The sequence below is a fragment of the Leishmania donovani genome, chromosome 32, assembly GCF_000227135.1.
Source record: "Leishmania donovani BPK282A1 complete genome, chromosome 32".
NCBI classification, from domain to species: Eukaryota; Euglenozoa; class Kinetoplastea; order Trypanosomatida; family Trypanosomatidae; genus Leishmania; species Leishmania donovani.
The window spans coordinates 545,046-564,156 of NC_018259.1; the positions used below are offsets into that span (position 1 = coordinate 545,046).

A 19,111-nucleotide genomic window follows, 5' to 3' on the forward strand; every position below is an offset into this window, starting at 1 on the left:
CCGTGGATAACGGCGAGGGGTGGAGTGGAGTTCGCTCTCAGGTTGTGTAGCAGAACCCACAGGTTGAACGCCAAAACTTGTCAACGCTTTTCCAGTAGGGCGATGCGTGTGATCATTTCCTGAGATGCTTCACGTGGTTTCTGCAGAATGCATTCTGTCTGTCGGCCTCACCATCAGGGGGAGGAGGTTGTCCTCGTAACGAGCGTTGGCCGACATCTCTAAGTCGTGGGCCCCGTTCGTGGCTGCTGCCTGTGTTTGTGCTAGCGCTGGGCGCGTTGTGGTCGATACCACCTCCTGGGTAGCGTCTGTCATACAGTATGAGTGGGCCCCTCTTGCCTAGCGCAAACGCTCCTGCCTTCGACCCTGCTTGATCATCCTAGTTGAGCGCCACTTGGGGCGAGCGTCGCTCAGAGCGACGTTGGCTTGTCTCCAGGCGAAAAGGCAGCCGAATACGGGCATCGGCGATGTGCACCCCAGCGTGTGTGTGGGGGGGGGGGTAGAGGCTGTTGGAGAGTGGCATGCCTGCAGGTGTTTTCTCTCCGTGTCTAACAGATTGCCGTTTCAGGTATATGAGAGTTTTTGGACAGATGAAGCGTACTTCAGTGCTTCGAGATGGGCTGCCCCCCCCCCCTTCCTCCCCTTGTGGGGATTCGTCAGCGTTGTGAACGGCGCTCTCGCGTTTGAGGTGGCGTGGTTTCCCCGCGCACCCATTATGGTGAGAGCATCACAACTCTGAACGTGTTTTCTGCCTATGAGACAGCGAGTAGACAGGGCACTAGATACTGGAAGGTGCCAGCGATTTTGTCGGATATGAGCTATGGCTGCTGGTGAGTGCAACTGTATTCACGGTGTGCTCCCATGACCGGACGCGCTCGTCGGCACGCGTCGATGGAGGAGTCGCCGCCATCCATGGGGGAAGCCACCTTCTCTGGTAGAATCGTTTCTTGTGCACGCATGTCCCCTTTAGGTGATCCCAGCACGGGCTCCTTTCTGGGATGCGTCTCTCCAGGGCGCTGGTGCGATCCGGAGGCGGGTGCGATGGGTGGGGGCGTGCGGGAGGGGGTGGGGGATCTCGTCGCCTTTGGCGGGCGGGTGCGCCGCCATGCCCCTTGGGGGAAGGGCCCTGGGCCTCGCGGGGAAGGGCGGGGGCTTCGGGGCTGGCCGAAACGGCGCCTGGCGTGGCGGGGAAACCAAGCGGCTGTTTCCCGCCGGGGAAGGTTTTTTTTTTTGGCACAAGGAACGGCGACGAAAACACAAGCCAAGGCCAGCGCGCCATGCGCGCACTATGACCTTGTCGGTGACGCGCCTACACGTGGAAGTCGTGGGTGATGTACAAGCGGCGTTGTTCGTAAAGTCGGTGCATCTGCTTGTGGTGCAGCTCCGTCGCCAGCTCCTCCACACTGGGCTCCGCCATCGAGAGGCAAATTGGTGACGCCAACGCCGGCGCAGCGTCCATGCCGGGGGGCCTCACTACAACCTGACGCATCGGCGTCACGCTGCTGTAATCAAGAGGGTCGCGAAGTCGCATCGCTCGTATCTCGCTGCTTAAGTGCCGCAGCTCTGTCTGGAGCGCCTGGACGGCGTCAAAGGTATCGTCGACAAGAACATGAGGATCTATGCATACGGGTGCGTTGCGCCGAACCGGGACGGCGGAGTGCGGCGGCGATGGCACACGTGGGACCGGCGCAGCGTACAGGCGGCGCATGGGCGCGATTTTCTCGCTGCCGTGAGCCTGCGTGTGTGGTAGCCTCACCGTCGGTCGAGGAAGCGACAGTGGCACCGGAGACAAGAGCCGCGGTCGAGAGTACCACGACGGTGTTGTCGCTGCTGACGCCGACCCCATCCGCGCTCCAATGAGCGAACCGCGCTCTGCATGGTGGCCGCTGCTGTGCCAAGGAGCGGCGCGATCGTCGAAGTAGGCAGGAAGCGACGTGCCGCGAGCAGAACGGAGTGCCGGGCCTTCGGTGGCGTCTACCCGCGGCGGCGAATCCAAGGGCGCAGTGGAGTCAACGCGCGAAACGCCGCAGGGCTTCGTGCGTGACAGGGCTGGAATGAACCACAGCGTATTCGCCTTGTCGACCCCGCAGTCCATGCCCACGGCAACGGGGGTCGTCTGTGGGTCGATGCGGTGGTCACCCCAGTACAGGTCACCATCCTCGTCGAAGCGCCTTAGCACATTGTGGAACTTGACCGTCGGCTCCAGCTGCAGCAGACGGGGCTCATCGCACCCGTCTGTGTACACCTCCAAGAAACACCGGCGTGCGCTCGTATCCATTGAATCAAATGACACAGGGGCAGGGGCGATCGGGCGAGCGGCTTTCTGCTCGATGGCTGTTCTCGCCTCCCCTTTCCAGCTGTATGTTTCCGCTGTGGGTATGGTCGTAGGGGCCTGAGTGGCAGAGATGTGTGCAGCAGCCAACCAACGCGGATAAAGCAGAGCAGATAGACAAGTAGCGCAGGGAAAAGGTAGAATGTCCGCTGTTTCTACTGCAACCTAAACACATGACCGTCCTTTCCTTCTTTTTCGTGCAAGACCTACTCAAGTGCTCTTGTGGCGTGGCCATAGTAGCACAGCAAACGAAAAACATCAGGGAGAAAGACAAGGCGGAGACGATGGGTGGGGTGGTGAGCGGTAAAGCGCACGGCGCGATACTGGGGTACACCCTTCCGCAGCTCGATGCGCCCGTGTGAATGCAGTATAGTGCAGAACGATGCCAAACGGCAGCTTTTCGAGCCTTTTGTAACCTTGTTTTCGGGGAAGAGGAGGGGCTGTCCGTCTGACTGCTCTCCCCCCCCCCACTCAACCCCACCACCCAACACGTGGCACTGTCCAACGGAGACATGCAAAGACTTCATGGCAACGGGAGAGAAAAGCTAGAAGAAAAAAAAAGTGCACCACGCGCTGTGATCGGCATAACACATTACAAAAACCTCGCCATCGCAACAGCCGCAACATCAGAAGGGAGAGGACGAGACAAAAAGGCAGCAACGCCACCACAACCACCCACTCAGCAACACCCAAAACAGGGACGCATTGGGAATACGGAGAGGAGGGTTCACCTGCAGTGGCAAGTGTACCTCACACTCGACTGCAATACATTCGCAGAAAAAAAAGATGTGGCCAAGCAGGAAACGGTCCCGAGGAAGAGGTCTGCTTCAGCGTGCCCGTTCTCTGCTGCAGAGCATGCGTTACACTTCACTCGGCACCCGGCCTGCCGCAGGCCCCCTCCTCCCCATCGCGTCGTGCGAAGCAGCGCTGCAATAGCCTTACAGCAACGCGCCGACTCTGTCATCGGAACACCGCCTCCGCCTCAAACCATACCCAGAGGCCCGCAGCGCAGGGTCCCTCACAGCCGCGCCCATCATGCCCCGTCGCCACCCCTGGCGCACCCCTGCCCCCTCATCGGCGGTGGCACTCAGCCCCCCACCCACCCACCCACACTAGTAGGCCGTGTGAGGACCGAGGGGAGGGGTGGCGGGGGGAGGGGATACGTCCGAGCCACGCTGGCACGCCGCCTAAACTCCTATGGATGGCGCCGCCCTGCTGACACGATCGCGGGCCGCTGCGACGCCACGCCGTCCAGCACCGGACCGCCGACGTCAGCAGCGATGCACCGCTCAGACCCCCTCCTCCTCCTCCTCCTCCTCCTCCACCCCCGCTGCCTTACGTCGTAGGTGCCTGATCGTGCCACAGCCAGAGGTGGCTCGGCATTTGGCGGAGGATAGCAGGGGGAGAGTCGGGTGGGCTGCTTGGCTTCCCCACAAGGAGTGGGGAGAGAGGGGGGAGGCCGCTGGGCTCTGAGACAGCGTGCAATGCCGTGGATGCCCGGTCATGAGAGAGGAGAAACCACTTTAAGACAAAAAGAAAGCATGCGTCACTCAACCGCACGGAGACAGGACGGAAGAAAGAGAAGCAACCACAGGAAAACTGAGGAGAAACGGGAAGAGAGCTCTACTGGCGCACTGATGCCCATTTTCACCAGCGACGACGACGACAGCAACAAGTGCGGGGGATGTACAGAAAAACAAGAGAATATGTGTCAATCTCGGTGCGCTTCTGATGATTGAGTCGCAGTGTCGTTCTGATCTTCATCTGTGTCTCCTTCCGCCGACAAGAAATTGAAGTTCACGTTGCTAAAGCTGGGGTACGACTGCAGGGCTGGGGAACCGCCCTGTTGCAGGGTGTGCACCTCTTCTTTCAGGGCCTCGATGTCTACTACCGCGTCCTGCGCTGGGCGCTGTGGTCGGTCGTCATCGGCGCTGCGGCGCAAAACTATATACGAACCTTTTGTAAACTTGCTTGAAAACTCGGAAAGGCGCGAGCCGCGAGAGAGGCCGCCCGCCTTCGGGCCGTGGAAGCGATCGCCTGCGAGGTTGATGGTATCGCGGTGTACCGGCTGTGGTAGCCCGGTCGAGCCGCGCTCCTTAAAGCGCTCACCCGTGATCGGGGCGTCCATGTGGCGCACGCGTTCTTGAATGGCCTCGCACGCCTTGAAAGCTTCCAGGTGCTTCTCAAACGGGCCACCGGCGGTGGACTGGAAGAGTGGCAGCGAGGATAAATTTGTCAATACATCGATGCAGAGGCTCGACAGGGACGTATTCGGGATCTGTGCGAGGCGCGTCAGCGCGCCAAGGACAGATTCGACCGCGCCACACCGCAGCACAACAGTGTCTGCCTTCACCAGGTACCTCCACAGGCAATCCCGCTCGGCCGCAGCGCTGAGACTTTCGCCAACAAGCGTTGCCCGCTGAAAGATGGTCAAGATGCAGCGGTGCAGAGCCCTCGCGAGCGCGTCGTGCTGCGGAAAGCGCTCGCAGCAGCCGATGAGCGCAGGGAAGAAGCCGCTCGTGATGAGGGTGTTGTCGGTGCTGGCCAGCTGGAAGAGGGAGAGCTCCACGAACAACTCGCAGACCGCAAGCCGGAGCGGGCCCAAGCCATACATCCCTGCCGGAGCGACCGCAGAGAGGCAGCTTGGCGACGCATCCGCAGATGGCGCGTGCGCGTCCAGCTCGGCCTCCTCCTGTGCAGTCGGGGCAAGGAGCGCCGTCACGCGTAGCGCCTGTGCCTGAAGCACCGCCATCGGCGTAATGTACCGTGTGGCCGTTTCGTACATGCAGCTTGTCTCGGGCAGCACCAGCGACTTCCGCACGAGGCCAATGATCGAGACAAGCACCTCCATCCCATCCGCCGCCAGCGACACAGGCGTCGCTGCGGCGCCCTCTGGCGTCAAGAGCGCCGACCTCCCCACATCCTGCTCGCAGCAGCTTAAGATGCGCTCAACGTAGTCGGAGACAAGCGGCTCGCTGAGGAGCACATCCACGATTGGCCCAGCGCTGTGGCTGTACCCGCGCTTGAGTAGTTCCTTGAAGAAGTAAAAGTAGTGGTACATCCCGGGGTCGCGAATGGCGACGGGTAGGTAGGCGCAGAGCGTCGTCGGGAAGCCAAGTCGAATCCATTGCGACGTGAAGAGCGCCGTCTTGGTCGTTGGCTTCACCATCCACACCGCGGACAGCGCTGATCCAAAGAGCGCTATGAGGGTCTCGGCGACAATGGAGTTGCTCGCCAGGTTCTCCACCACACCCTTAATGGTCGAATGCTTGAGGGTGTCGGCGATGGCCTGCGTGGTCGCCTCGAAGTCATTATCGAAGGCTTCTAGCAGGAGACGCTGCACGGCAAACGTGCGCTGCGGCTCCAGGGTCTTCTCCACACTCAGTGCTTCGATGCAGGCCGCCACGACCGCGTTGATTTCCGATCGCTCCTGTGAGTGGGTGATACAGAAAGAGAGCAGCTCCGTCAAGTTCGCGAGGCACCGCCGCTCCTGCTCCTCCTCAGCATCGCCGATGACGGCGGCGGCTGATGTCGGCGCACCGTTGGCGTGATTCCCCTTGGATGGGTGTTCTATCTCCACGACTCCCGTCGATGCTTCGGCCTCTCCTGGAGTGGTGCAGACCGTCGGAAAGGAGCCTTGCGGCTGGTGTTTCGAGCCCATAGGGCCATTCTCTATCTGCGACTTTCCGTGAAGCAGCGAGAACAGCGTATCTGCATGCCGTACAATGTATTGAAGAACAACACGCACAGCGCTTGGAATGCCGTCGGAGCTGCCGTCCTCGTCCTTGTCGGAGCCGTCGCCTCTGCGTCGATTCACACGGGCGGTCCCCAGGGACTGGGTGCTGTGCAGATAGTCGGCAACGCCGTCTGACAACAACACCGCAGCGAGGTCTGTCTGTGGGGATGCGAGTAGCTCAGGAACACTCTCCGTTGCCCATCTCTTCGACGGTGCACCGATGATCATCGGAGTAGGGTACTGCCTGGACGGGATCGTGAAAGCAAAGAAAACAGGACACTACTGGGGGAGAGAGAGGGGGGAAGGGGGAAGCGACAAGAAGCGATGAGCACACGCACACAGCGAGCCCGCGAAGAAAGCGACCGCGACGTGCAGCCAGACAGGCACACAGGTAAGAGGAAGAGGAGGATGCGCCCACGCGTAAGACCAAACACGCAAGCAGCGGGAAGTGAGCTTCTGAGGTCAATGTGCGTGTGGTGTGGTGGGGTAGGGGTATAGTGAGAGAAGAAAAGCAAGCCGAAACAGACAACAACAGAGAAGTGCGTGTGCGCTGTTCGGGGTAGGACAGTCGCTCGCGGATACGTGGTGTGTACCTGTAGAAGGCGCAAGAGCAAACCGCAAGGTGGCCAGAAATGAGAGAAACAGAGCGGGATGCGGAGGATAAGAACAGCAACAAAAGCCTAGCGAGTGGTCAGTGCATCACGCAGGTCAACAATGAACGTAAAATAGTAATAGAAGAGGGGTGCGCCCTTACCGCTTAGCTCCGCACTCCTCCCGCAGAGCTGGTGGTGGTCGTCGGTGTCCGCACTGCGTTTCTGTTGATTCTCTGCTCACTCGCTTACTTCCTCTTTGGAACGGGTGAGGAACAAGGTGTCGGAAGGAAGAGAGGGAAAGAAATGAAAGGCAGAACCGGTGTATGTGTGAATGTGTATGTGTGTGTGTGTGTGTGTGTGTGTGTCTGCGGATGGATGAGTGGATGGATGGCGCAAGTGCTGTTGGGCGAAAAGAGAAAAACGGAAATAGGGGGTGTAGAAGATCGCATAGGAACAATGTGGGAGTATCACTGTTTCTCTCTCTGTGTGTGGAGGGGTGTGGGGGTGGGGTGCTCGCGGGACAGAGCAACACTCAGTGTTGTTGTTCAGTAAACATCTATATATATATATATATCAGATGCTTATATATTGTGTGCGTATATGTGTGTGCCGCAGGATCAGCGCCGCTGCTGCACGCAAAGTGGCAGGCAGCAGCGAAACAGCTCTAGCGGCAGCGAAGTGCACGAGAGGACAGAGAAGGTGCAAGAGAAAAAGTGACCAATAGTTATAAGAGCGGCAGGGGACGTTGTTGCACCACAACGGAAAACGCGTAGGCGCCTTCGGACTTTTTGCTCGTCGTCTGCCTCGCCATATGCGGGCAAACCGTGGATCTCGACTTGTCAGCAGCGTGCCCGCGCCGTCACGCAAGCGAGCCGATGCGGGGAAAGTCACTCCAGCTTGCGGCGCAGACATGCGTGCCCATGACAGATTAGAATATCAGCTCAGTACTGTTGTTTGTGCGACATGTATTACTCTCTTGTAGGCTACTCGAATGAGCAGAGAAGCAGAGAGGGAGAAATAGCAGATATCGCAGCAGCAGCAGCAGCAGCAGCAGCGCACGGGCAACGGCCCGGCACACTCATGCAGCAGCACAACCCCCCAACCCCAACCTCCGGCTTCCAGGAAAAAAGGGGAACGGGAAATCGAGAAAAAAAAACAAGACATGCACTCAGTGTCACTGCCACCACGATTGAGCCACCATTGGGGAGCGGCGACGAACGCGCGAGGGGAAGTTACCGCCGTCACTGGTGGGCATCGATGCGGGTCGTGCAACAGACGCGTCCGCGCGGCTCACAGACATGTCTGAGGGGGCTGTTCTTGCACGCGGATCGCCCTCCGTCACAGCAAAGCGCTGCTTCTGGTGCTCATGGGTCACCGGCATCCACAGCGACGGAAGGACAGGCTCGCGCTGCATAGATGCGGGCGGACGCCAGTCCCGAGGGTCGTAAACCGGCGGTGGCGGTGGACGAGGCCAGGGCTGGGCTTGCAACACAGTGTATGGGGTCGGCGACGAAGCTTGATGCGGCAGCAATACACCGGGCGCCGAGGAAGGCGGGTAGCTAGACAGCCGGGAGTCCGTCTGCCATATCTGTTGGTGTTCCTCAGCGAATTCAAATGGCGGCCGAGACGCAAAGAAGGACGGCGAGTGCTGCCCCGCAAAGCGCGACGCAGGAACGGCGGCAACGTGGTCCCAGTGAGCTGGGAGATGTCCAACACTATTCGGTCGTGCCAGCATTGGCCCGTAGTTGGCTAGCCGAGTCACCATGGAAGGCGTGTGATAGGGGTACGGATGCGGGGACGCAGCGCCTCCATGCATCCAGCTCGAGTCCTGCATATAGCTAGGCCGCCACCACTCGCCCTGCACGCCACTGAAAGCGTAGCGCATGACTGGCGGCGCCTGCTGAGGATCCACCGGGTAGTAGAACGCCTCCTGCGGTTCCACTACGTCGCTCCGTTGGCGCGCGCTACGGTGCATGCAGTCTCTGCCTAAGCGAAGAGATGAGGCGTGAGGTGGCGGCACGCGTACCACGAAGCGGCAGGACGGGGGCGGCGTTGGTGCCACCATCGAAGGGCACCATTGCCCGCTCTGTGGAGTCATGCGTCTCAACGGATATGTGCGTCCCTGGTCCACTGACGTTGTGACACCCGGAGGTGTGTCGCCGTAGTCGTGAGGGTGCACTGGCCTCGACGAAGCTGCCTGCGGGGTAGAGTATGGTATCTCTCTGTGCAGTGCCGGAAAGCAAGCGCGTGGGGAAGTGCCGGGAGGTCGGGACGCTGGAGGCGAGGTGCACGGCTGTAGACGAACTCGTGCCACGCGCTTGTGCGCCGCAGATGGCGTTGATACAGCGAGGGCGTCGGCAGCTCCTGTCTCCAGGGAGGGGCAGAGTCGGGCCTGCCGCGGTGATGGCGATTCGCGGACCGGCTTCGACGGGAACTCGCTGACATGCTGTGGAGTGTTTTGGTCACGCAAGGGTTTCTCTAAGCGGGCCCCTTTGTCAGCACAATGCTCAGGCGAGGAACGCACGGAGTCGAGAGACGACCCGCCTGCAGCTGCGCGCTCTTGGGACACCTCAGACGCCGCCGCACCGGCGGCGCCACTACCATCTGCCTCACGCAGATCTGACGCACCTGGGACTGGTAGGAGGGAGGTGGCGTTCGCCATTGCTGAGGGCAGCGGCATGGCGGCGGTATTGCCATTTGTCTGGCGTGTCTCCTTTTTCTGCATCCCTTGATCGTCATCTGTGGCACGACATGCCCTTTGGCCGATACGAGTGCGCTTGCGTGAGATGGGTGGTTCTCGTGGAGCGGAGCGGTAGGGCTGAGTTGGATCTCCCGCACTTGCGACGTACTGGAGGTCCTCCAGTAGCTCGTTGAACGTGGCGCGGGCCTCAGACGCCACTTGCACGGACAGCGCTGTCTGCGGCGCTTTCGTGTAGGGAAGAATCGCAACGTCCTTTGCCGCGGGAAAAAGCACGCAACCGTTGGCCACGGGCTTCTGTGCTGACCTGTGGATGCTCTCGCTCGCAGCATCGCCACGGGCGGAGGTGAATTCCTCATCGCGCGCCGTCACGGTGTCCATCCCCACGACCCGCAGCACCAGACACCGAGCCTCGATTCGCCTGCCTCTGCCACCACCACCACTACTAGTGTCACGCAACAAGGGAGGAGAGGCAAAAGGGAAGCAGAGTGTCCACGCACAGAGACCATCTGCTGTCGCTCTTGACGCTGCCTCTGCTGTACTCCCTGGGGCGTCCGGTGAACCAAAGGCAGAGAGCGGCACAAATCGCTTCAAGAGCACGCGATCTTCGCTAGGCATTCCGACAAGAAGAAGCACGCGCGTCGAATCAAGCGCAACCACGTCGCTGAGCAGCTGTGGTTTCCCGCCTGCAGCCTTCGATGAGGCAGTCTCCGAGCGCTGCCTCCGCGCCGCGTTGGGGACACCTTCATCAGTCACCGCCTCGGTACCTGGAGACAACGTGAGCTGCACAACTCCACTCGGCACACGATGTTGGTTGTCTATGCCGTCCGACTCCGCCGGCGAAGCCATAAAGCTGATGTCCAACGATATCCTTGGCAGACGTCGCACCTCGCTCAGTATTTGTGACCCAAAAGGTGGTAGTCGGCTGCACAGCACCTCCAGCTGACGTGCGTTAACACTGCCGAGGCTTTCAAACGTGCTATACCCGCCCCGCAGCAGAGCTTTCGCCACCGAGTCGCTGACATGTTTGAGCTGGCGCAGCACGAGCCCGTCTGGCCACACACGGCGCTCGATGCAGCGGGCCAGCAGGTTTGCTTGCGTGGCTAAACTGTAGGAAGTGGTGGCGGCCCACGCGTACTCTTCCAGAAATCGCGACATGCGGGGCACGACCGCCCACAGGCGCAGAGAGTCGTTCCGCAGGGAGACTTCCGTGAGGGGAAGCAGCCCAATGTGGACCTGAATCAGCACATAGGCCTTCTGCCAGTCCTCCCGGACCTCTCGCCCGCCGCGGCGTCCGCTGTGTAGCGGGTACTTCACTGTCTTGTTAAGCTCGTTCAGCGGACCGCGGTCACCTTGACGCAGGCGAACCTCCACAAGCTCCTGGCAATGGCAGAGAAGCTGGAGAACCTCCCGCAGATTGAAGGGCATCATAGGTCGCCTTGACGAGCACACAGTCGCGTCTGCTGCAGTGCTGTGCGGTTGCATGCCTTCTGATGAGGTGTCTTTCTTCGCGTGCGAGTACTCGTGCACCTCTGCGACGCTCATAGAGCCTGTCCGTGCCGTGGTCTTTACGCTAACGTCCATGGCACCGGCACACGCATCCACACCAGAGTCGTCGTCGGGCGCGTCGCCGTTCGTACTCACCGCCCCGCGGGCCTTGAGTCTTGCGTTGAGGGTGCACACCGTGTCAAACAGAATGTACATGCGGGACATGGCCCTTCCCAACCGCGTTGCCTCAAAAACCGCCGAGGGATGCTTGATGTCTTCCATGTCGCCTGTGGCGACTGGCGCGGCCGTCCCTCTCGCCGCCGAGAGCACCAACGTGTCCAGATGACTCAGATGCACGCAACCTTCCTCCATGAGCACGCGCAGCGCGCGCTCCATGAGCGCCTCCACGAAAGCCTCCGCGTTAAACTCCAGCTCCTCGGCTCGGTTTGCGAACTCCAGCCCGTAGTGTGGCGGACACTTGCGCAGGCGGATCCAGAAGAACGTCGTCTTCAGCCACTCCATCGCGGAGGGGAAGCTGTGGATAGTGCGCAGCGCCACCTCCGCGTTGACGTGCTCGATCATGTGGCGGTGCAAGTGACTCTCGACGCAGGTCAGCGTCACGGCGCCGCTAGTGAGTGTCTCGTAGAGGTGCACGCTGCGTTGCATGGTGAGCACTAGCGCCACGCCGTGCGTGTCGCAGCCAGGCCTACCGGCACGCCCGCACATCTGCATCACCTCTGACACGGGCATGTCCTGGCACCGCCCACTCGAAAAAAAAGTAGTTCCTTTGATAAGAACGAGATGCGCAGGCAAGTTCACACCCAAGGCGAGGGTTGTTGTGGCGCATACGACGGCAATGTACTGCTCGCGGAACATCCGCTCCACGAGCTGGCGGTCTTCCCTGGTCATGGCGGCGTGGTGAAAGCCAACACCCATCATCAGGCAGCTGCGCAGCTGCTTGTCGCTAGCCTGCTGCATCAGCTGCTGCGCTTCTGCAGAAGGTTCCAGCTGCGCCAACTGCCCCCGGCGAGCTGCGGCATCGCGGATGTCTTCAACGATGCGCTGCGCCGAACTCGTCGTCTCCTTCCGCGAGGCACAAAAAACGAGCGTCGGCCTACCTTGGCTGTACTGCTGCATGAAGCCGAATATCTTGAAGGAGAGGAAGCGATGGAAAGCAAACGGGTTTGGCGAGTCGTGCGCGTAGCCGATCACACGTATCGTCAGCGGCACCGGGCGGTCACTCGGGGCGAAGGCAAACGTCATCTCCGGCGACACCTCCAGCCACTCGGCCAGGTCGCCACTGTTGGGCAGCGTACCGCTAATCGCAATAATGCGTGTTGGCGCCGTCTCCGTCGCCGAGTGTTGATGCATGGCACTCGACGATGCTTGAATGACCTTGACGCGGCTCACGATGGCCTCCATGGCGGCGCCACGCTCCTCTTGCACCGTGTGCACCTCGTCTAACAGCAGGAGGCCGACAGAGTTTACGATCGCCATCACCTCCTTCTCCTTCCAGCGTCGCGTGATGCTGTCCCACCGCTCCGGCGTGGTGACGAGAATGTCAGCCTGTGAGACGCAAACCATACTCTCTAATCCGTCGCGTCCTCGGACATCACCGGTCGCGGACGCTGTGGAGCACGAGCGCTCCTGCTGGTCTACTTGTTGCTGCTGCTGATCGCCCGTTTCGATCACAACCGTCAAGGTCGGAAATTGGGCACGCCAGTGCTCGTACTTCTCGTTCGCGAGCGCCTTAATGGGACAGATGTACACCGCCTTTCGTTTTCGCTGCTGCAGTGGCCCAGAACAGCTGCGGGTCTCGCCATCCTCCTCTGTCGCCCTTGCGCCGGCGTCATCGCGGGGGGCGAGAACGTTGCGAAAGAGGCGCAGCATCGCCACCTCCAGCAGGACCGTCTTCCCACTACCAGTTGGCGCGGCCACAAGACAATTGCGGTCATTCGTGAACAAGGCCGGGATGACGGCTTCCTGCACCTTCGTGAAGCAGCGGTGCGGCAAGAAGTGAAGGAGCCCGCCAAGGCACTTTGCAGCGGGAGTGGACATGGCCAGCGGCGACGCACTGACTCTCGCGCAAACACATACCCCTACACGTGGCACCGGTGAAGGGGCAGGGCAAGGCACACGCTGAAAGAGCGTCTGTGTACGTTGACGCTATGAGCCGCACCCTCTACACAATCGACAAGGGGTGTGGGAGGCGCTGCGAAGGTGGGGAACGAAAAGAAGGTGAGAGGAGCGTAGAGGTGCACGGGCCTCGTGCGACGCGAATGTGCGTGATGGGCATCACTCTCACTGAGAGAAACAGCAGCAGAAGAGGAATAGAATGGGTACATGAGAAAGAATAGGGGCGGGTGGGGGAGGAATGTCGGGTGCTATCAAACAGTGACGTTGCCAGCAAGCCTTTGGTGCGCGGCAGGAAATGTCAAGGAAGAGAGAGAGTTTGCTTTTTTTTTGTTACCCTCGCCCGCCCCCTCCACCATCGCACATCTCGCAACGCAGACACGGTGCCCGTTTTTCTTTCACACCGCTTCTACTTCAGATTTCCGCCCCCCCCCCCACCACCACCACCGACGTCCTCGTCGTTGGTGTGTCGCACGCACGTTGGTTACTGTAGGCTTCGATAGTCATTGTGCGCAAAATATAGAAAAGCACACCCCACCAACGAGGAGACGTAATCGCACGTGGGGAATGCAAGGGCAGCCACCGAGCCGTAAGTTCTGCTTGCATTCTCTCGGGCCGCCGCAGCATCAGGAGGGAGACGGCGTCGCAAAAATGTTCATCATCGCGTCTCCTCCGGAAAGAAGATGACGGAGCACCCGCGAGCGTCATCATAATTTTGCGTGGCGTTGAAGACCGTCAGCATCGACCCAGAGATCCATCCGCGGTGGTGGTCCCCTGCGGGGCTCTCGAGCAGCGGGGAGAGGCGGGTATAGCGGAGGTTCTCCAGAATCGCTATGCCGCACCGCAGCAGGGAACCGTGACTGTGCTTCCCCGGCGGCATCGCCTGCGGTGCATCGACGGAAGGGCTGTCTATGCCCAGTAGTACCAAGCGAGGGAAGACGCGATGCAGATAATCCACCGCTTCCGGGTACAGAAACGCGTACGCGTTCGACGGGGACTCAGACGGCATCGCAGTAGTAGCGCCCTTGGCACCTGCCGCGGCCACATGTGTCGCTGACGCAACGTCCAGCGGAACGAAAACGCGAAGGGGTTCCGTCAACGCCTCCGTGGTGCCTGTTCTGGTGGCGCTAGTGGTTGTTGAGTGCCGGGTAATAAGCAGCAGGCGCCACACAGGTCGGGAACCGTCCCGAAACGCCGCGGGCAGTTTCACTCGAGCCTTTTCCAGCACTTCCACCGTGATCGCCAGAGGGGCATCAGGATCCAGCGATTGGTGATGCTCGCGCAGCTCTGTGGTGATATCCAGAACGACGGCATCGCCGCTGTAGTGCGCGTCGTCGTAGTTGCGGTGAGACAGACTGCGGCAGAAATGATGCGGCCCATCGGCGTGTGTGCCGGCCTGTGAGCTCGTCATGGTCAGGATGCGATTCGCGACGAAACACGGACCATCTGGAGATCTGGACAAGTTTTCGTACTGCGAGACACGCTGCACCGTCGGGTAACGCTCACGCAGAAATCGAGCAAACACAACTGATGCCACGGCAGTGACCATGATGCGCAACAGTCGGTGCGCCCACCGTCTCAAGAACCCCTGCTGTGCAACAGAGGTAACGCTCCTTTTCGTAGCGAATAGCAGCGTCACAAGTGCACCGAAGGCGGCACTGGCGGCTGCTGTGGTAGTGATAGATGGTATGTGAACCAACTGGATGAGGATGTCGCTGGTGCGCAGCACCTGAAAAGGCGAAAGCGGGGGTACCACGATCTGCATCTCGTCAAGACACATGGTCAGATCAATACCGCCAGCGAGGCTGACAGGCGCGGATTGCTTTGCCTCCCGTTTCCACTCTCGCACCTTGCGATTTGCCTCATCTAACTCTGTAAACTCCACCGTCATGTGAGCGGCAACGGTGTAGTCATGGAGCTAACGTTTGTGTGGAACGGACGTTACACCGAGAGAGTGTACGGAGGAGGGAGAAGCGACATAATGTGGGTGGTATTCAGTTTGCATGCCATCGACTGGGCAGTTGACGCGGGCGTCAGTGACGGCAAAGTACGCGCGTGCTGGTGGGCAACGCCTCCTCCACACCCAGACACATACCATGGAAAGCGAGGTTGCGAAGAAAAAAGTGGGAGCCGCAACGTAGAGGACAGCAGCGGAAGAAATGAAGTCTGTATGGGGGAGGGAGACGCAGGTACGGCCATACAAGCAGCACACCTCTCACACACCCTCGGCACAACGACACACACACACATACACTTTCCCCTTGCTGCCTCCGGATTGTGAAACGGCGTGTACGCCTCTATGCGACAAGGGTGCGTGTCTCCAAGAGTTGAGACTGCAAAACACGCAAAAGCCCTTGCGAGTCTGCGAAGAGGGGAGAGAACGAGAGAGAGTGCGCGCGCGTCGGAAGGGCTTGGCACTTGCAGGTTCCTGCAAAATCGATATCCTCGAATAAGGCAGCACGTGCAGCGCGCGCACAAAACGGCAAACATACATACGTTAGCGAAATCTACGTCAGACATACAGACACCGATATACAACATACTCATAGTATGCGCTCGCAAACCGTCACGGTTTCCGTTCAACATTGCTGTGATGGCGCAGAACAGACAGCGCATTCGCCACCTTCCCTCGATGGGCGGCGATCTCGATAAGGTCGAGTATGCCCTGCTCCGAGCAGGAAGCACCGACGTCGTGCATTGCCGTCACAACGCGCTCCGCTGCCTCAAAACTGCAGTGGCGACTCACTCCGAGGACGAGGTTGTAGGTGGAGGAGCCGAGGGCGAGACCCTTTGCATGCGCCCGCTCCACCCAGAACAGTGCGCTGGACCACTGCCCTGCGTGCACGCACGAGTCGATACACAGCTTCGCCTCCTTTACTGTCATGGCCGCCCGCTGATTGCTGAGATAGATGGCCATAGATTTGGCCGCTGTTGCCCACTGTCCCTGGCGGGCGACGTGCGCCGCAATACTCGGTACAACGTTGAAGCACTTGCGCCGCAGCATCACAGAGAGGAACTGCGTGGCGAGCCCCCAGGACGCGTGCTGCTCGGTGATGGTGCGCGCCAACACGGTGGCATCGAGCTCGGATTGGAGAGGCATGCGAAGCAGAAGGTGCGTCAGCACCGTCACTCGCCCACTCGCCAACCGTTTAAGTGTGGCAGACAAAGGCGCTGCGTTCCTTGGAGAAGCTGTGGTGCCCAAATCGTGTTGTGCCACGCCGGTGGAGGTCATCTTCACTGCCTCGCCCTCCCTGGCATCCACGCACTCGGTGCACAGCTTCAGCACTGTGTTCATGTTCATAGCCGACGGCCGCAGTCGGTACAGATGAATGGCCATGCCAGCGACGTCGAGAGGGGCACTGCCAGTGCGCTGTACCCTCTTCTGTGCCAGTACCCATCGCTTGACTACGTCCGCCGCCGTCGAATCAGTGGCGCCGCTTGTAGTGTCGTCAAGATACCTCCAGGCGAGCTCTTGACCCTTTCTGAAACCGAGGCACTTGAGCAGCACATCTGGCGCGGACTCCGCGTCCTTTACCAGCATATCTGCCACGTAGGTATCCGCACTCGCCGGGTCGTGCGCGACAACGAGTGGAATGATGACGTGATACAGGTAGTGCAGCTGCAGCTGCGCCGGCGCGGCCGCAACGCCGGTCTCGCGCAGAAGCGCGGGGGCGGCTAACACGGGGCGCAGCATGCCTTGCGAGGCCACCTGCTGGCTGCGCTGCGTCTCCATGTAGGCGTGGTAAAGCCTTATGGCTTGCTCGTAGTCGAAGCGTGCTGCGGTGGTGAGGCAACAGGCGCACACCGTCGGGGTCCACTGCGACTGGAAAGACTGCAGCACGTGGCACAGTTTCAGGCTGAGCTGCTCGTCATTCCGACAGGCATGAAAGAGCGCCACTAATATTTCGTCCGAGACAAGCATGTCTTCGCCAAAGCGGAAGTAGTAGATGAGGGCCATGCCCGCGTGAGACGTGTTCAGCAGTGTGCGGATCGCACATTCGACGTTGTGCTGGTTGAGGTAGCGCGGTTGTTGCCTTGCCTGATCGATGCCGTAGCTGACATGGATGACCGCCTGCCACAACGCCTCCCGCTCCATCTTGCAGAAGAGTGCCTGCACCTCGGCGACCGAGTAGCTCGCAATGCGCTCCTTGACATCTTCCTCGGAGGCGGTGGCCAGCGAGGAAACGTGAGGGCGCCCCTTGTGAAGGTTGTAGAGGCGGTGCGGTACTTGAGGGACTTGGTACACCACAGGGGTTTCACGGAACTGCGTGTGGACACTTTCCTTCACAAGCAGCGGCGCCGAAGCGGACGCGCCGCTTCTGTCGGCAGCGTCTGGTGCGCTGATCAGGGCTGCCAGCTCAGGGCGAAACCGCGTTTCCACTTGCCTGGCAAAGTTCTGAAAGTAGAGAAGGTTGGCCTCCTCTGCCTGCAGCTCGAAGCCCTTGAGCAGCAGTGTCGGCGTGCTCCCTTGCTCAGCGCCGGCCGCTGCGGCACGGCGCGCAGCTTCTTGAGAGTCATCTGTGAGGATGTTGACTGTTGTGTAGACGCCAGGCTCCACGACATCGGCCCGCTTCGCCCACAGCAGCGCCTTCGTCGAGGCCAGCAAAAAGAGGATGTCATCTACACCAAAGAAGGGCATCGACCTTTTGGATTACTTGGGCGCTCCCTCCGCCAGGCGGTGCCTCATCTTGGTTGCGTGACGGTGCAGAGGCGGAGGCAAACCCGTGGTCGCTCCCCGCTACCCCGCTCTCTTATCAGTGCACCACGCCACAGATAGTAGGCGTCCGAGGCCAGAGGATGTTGCAAGGTTCACTGGGTGTGCAAAAAGCTACTCCGACAGAGCAAGACGAGGTGGGAGGACCCTTCCGCATTCTCCGAACGCCGTTCTGCTGCGCCGCCGAAAGGGAATAGACGTGCAGTGCGGTGGAAAGCACACACACACACGCACAAAACAGCAACAGAGGAGTGACGCCGGCCTCCACCACCCCTCCGTTCAACACAGCACAGAAAAGTAAAGGCTTCTGCGGTACAGCTACACGTCACTTGCAAGAGGCGTGGCTCGCTTACAAAGGAAGCACGGACAACGACAACAGCGAAACGGCGACACACGCAGGGCGGAGAAAAAACGACAGAGATACGCATGAAGAAGAATGCGAGCGAGGAAGAGAGGGCGCCCATAACCTCTCGCGCAGCGGACAGCCAGAGTGAAGGCCGTTCGCACCGGGCTAGCTGACTAGCGGGTCACACTCGCACACTGCCTATAATGCATGCGAGGGCCAAGGGAGGACACGAAGGGCACATGGCCCCATTCTGCCTTGCCGATAGTCTCTCGAAAAGACTGCAACGGTTTGACGCGTGGGAGAAGACCCGTGGGACGTCTCTGCTTGACACCGCCGACGTTGCGCAGCTGCCAAAGCCAAAGTGTGTGTTGGCCATCTCTCCACTCTGCCGCCTTTTGTGACTCTTTCGTGGCTGCTTCTCCAGAGGTCTTCCAAACAAAACGAAAACGCTCCCACGTGCACCTGCACACCCGGCAACGGCTACGACACAGAGAGCGGCAAGGGCGTGCGATACCCGAACACGTTCATGGATGATATACGTGTGTGGGGCGGCGGCCAAGTGCAAGAAAGCGGTATGGAGAATGATCGAGAGAGCCATGTCACACGCCTAGATAAATAGAGACATGCACATACCAACGCAATAACGGAAACGAGAAAAAAAAGTAGAGGGTGCTGCTGGTGGAGAAGCCAGTGAACAGTGAAGAGGCCACAGAGACACAAAAAATGTGGCGCCACGAGCCAGAATCGTCCCGAGATCTAATGTGGCATCCTTCACAAGAAATGCAACGAAATTCCCCTCGTGCACACACGTGCACAGGGTTGACGGCACAGCTGAGACGCCATGAGAAAGGAAAAAAAAAAAAACAAATTGAAAGACAAAAGCGGTTCACGTGTGTGGGGGCGTGCGTGTGTGTGTGTGTGTGTGTGTGTGAGTGAATAGGTGCAGAAGAGGCGACACAAGAGCGAGAGACACGGACTGCTCGGCGAGACGACAGTGAAGCGCAAGCTTTAGGCGAAGAAGCAACGGCAACCGCTACAACGGGAAAAGAGAACGCGACAAAGACAACAGCGGTG

The 19,111-nt window shown here is 59.9% G+C and overlaps 5 protein-coding genes across 5 annotated transcripts; all 5 read right to left on the bottom strand.

The window, feature by feature from the left end:
• Window positions 1–1,306: 1,306 nt before the first annotated feature.
• LDBPK_321440 (hypothetical protein, conserved) lies at window positions 1,307–2,275 on the bottom strand (the record flags this gene model as incomplete). Its single annotated transcript, XM_003863512.1, has 1 exon — window positions 1,307–2,275. One exon carries the CDS (start codon window positions 2,273–2,275, stop codon window positions 1,307–1,309), a length of 969 nt encoding a protein of 322 aa, XP_003863560.1.
• A 1,765-nt stretch (window positions 2,276–4,040) lies between these two features.
• Window positions 4,041–6,293, bottom strand: LDBPK_321450 (hypothetical protein, conserved; the record flags this gene model as incomplete). The annotated part of the gene is made up of 1 exon (XM_003863513.1): window positions 4,041–6,293. The coding sequence occupies one exon, from the start codon at window positions 6,291–6,293 to the stop codon at window positions 4,041–4,043; it is 2,253 nt and encodes a 750-aa protein (XP_003863561.1).
• Window positions 6,294–7,832: 1,539 nt separating this feature from the next.
• LDBPK_321460 (DEAD/DEAH box helicase-like protein, putative) lies at window positions 7,833–12,902 on the bottom strand (the record flags this gene model as incomplete). Its single annotated transcript, XM_003863514.1, has 1 exon — window positions 7,833–12,902. One exon carries the CDS (start codon window positions 12,900–12,902, stop codon window positions 7,833–7,835), a length of 5,070 nt encoding a protein of 1,689 aa, XP_003863562.1.
• A 733-nt stretch (window positions 12,903–13,635) lies between these two features.
• LDBPK_321470 (hypothetical protein, unknown function) lies at window positions 13,636–14,868 on the bottom strand (the record flags this gene model as incomplete). The annotated part of the gene is made up of 1 exon (XM_003863515.1): window positions 13,636–14,868. The coding sequence occupies one exon, from the start codon at window positions 14,866–14,868 to the stop codon at window positions 13,636–13,638; it is 1,233 nt and encodes a 410-aa protein (XP_003863563.1).
• A 675-nt stretch (window positions 14,869–15,543) lies between these two features.
• LDBPK_321480 (hypothetical protein, conserved) lies at window positions 15,544–17,616 on the bottom strand (the record flags this gene model as incomplete). Its single annotated transcript, XM_003863516.1, has 1 exon — window positions 15,544–17,616. The coding sequence occupies one exon, from the start codon at window positions 17,614–17,616 to the stop codon at window positions 15,544–15,546; it is 2,073 nt and encodes a 690-aa protein (XP_003863564.1).
• Window positions 17,617–19,111: the final 1,495 nt, after the last annotated feature.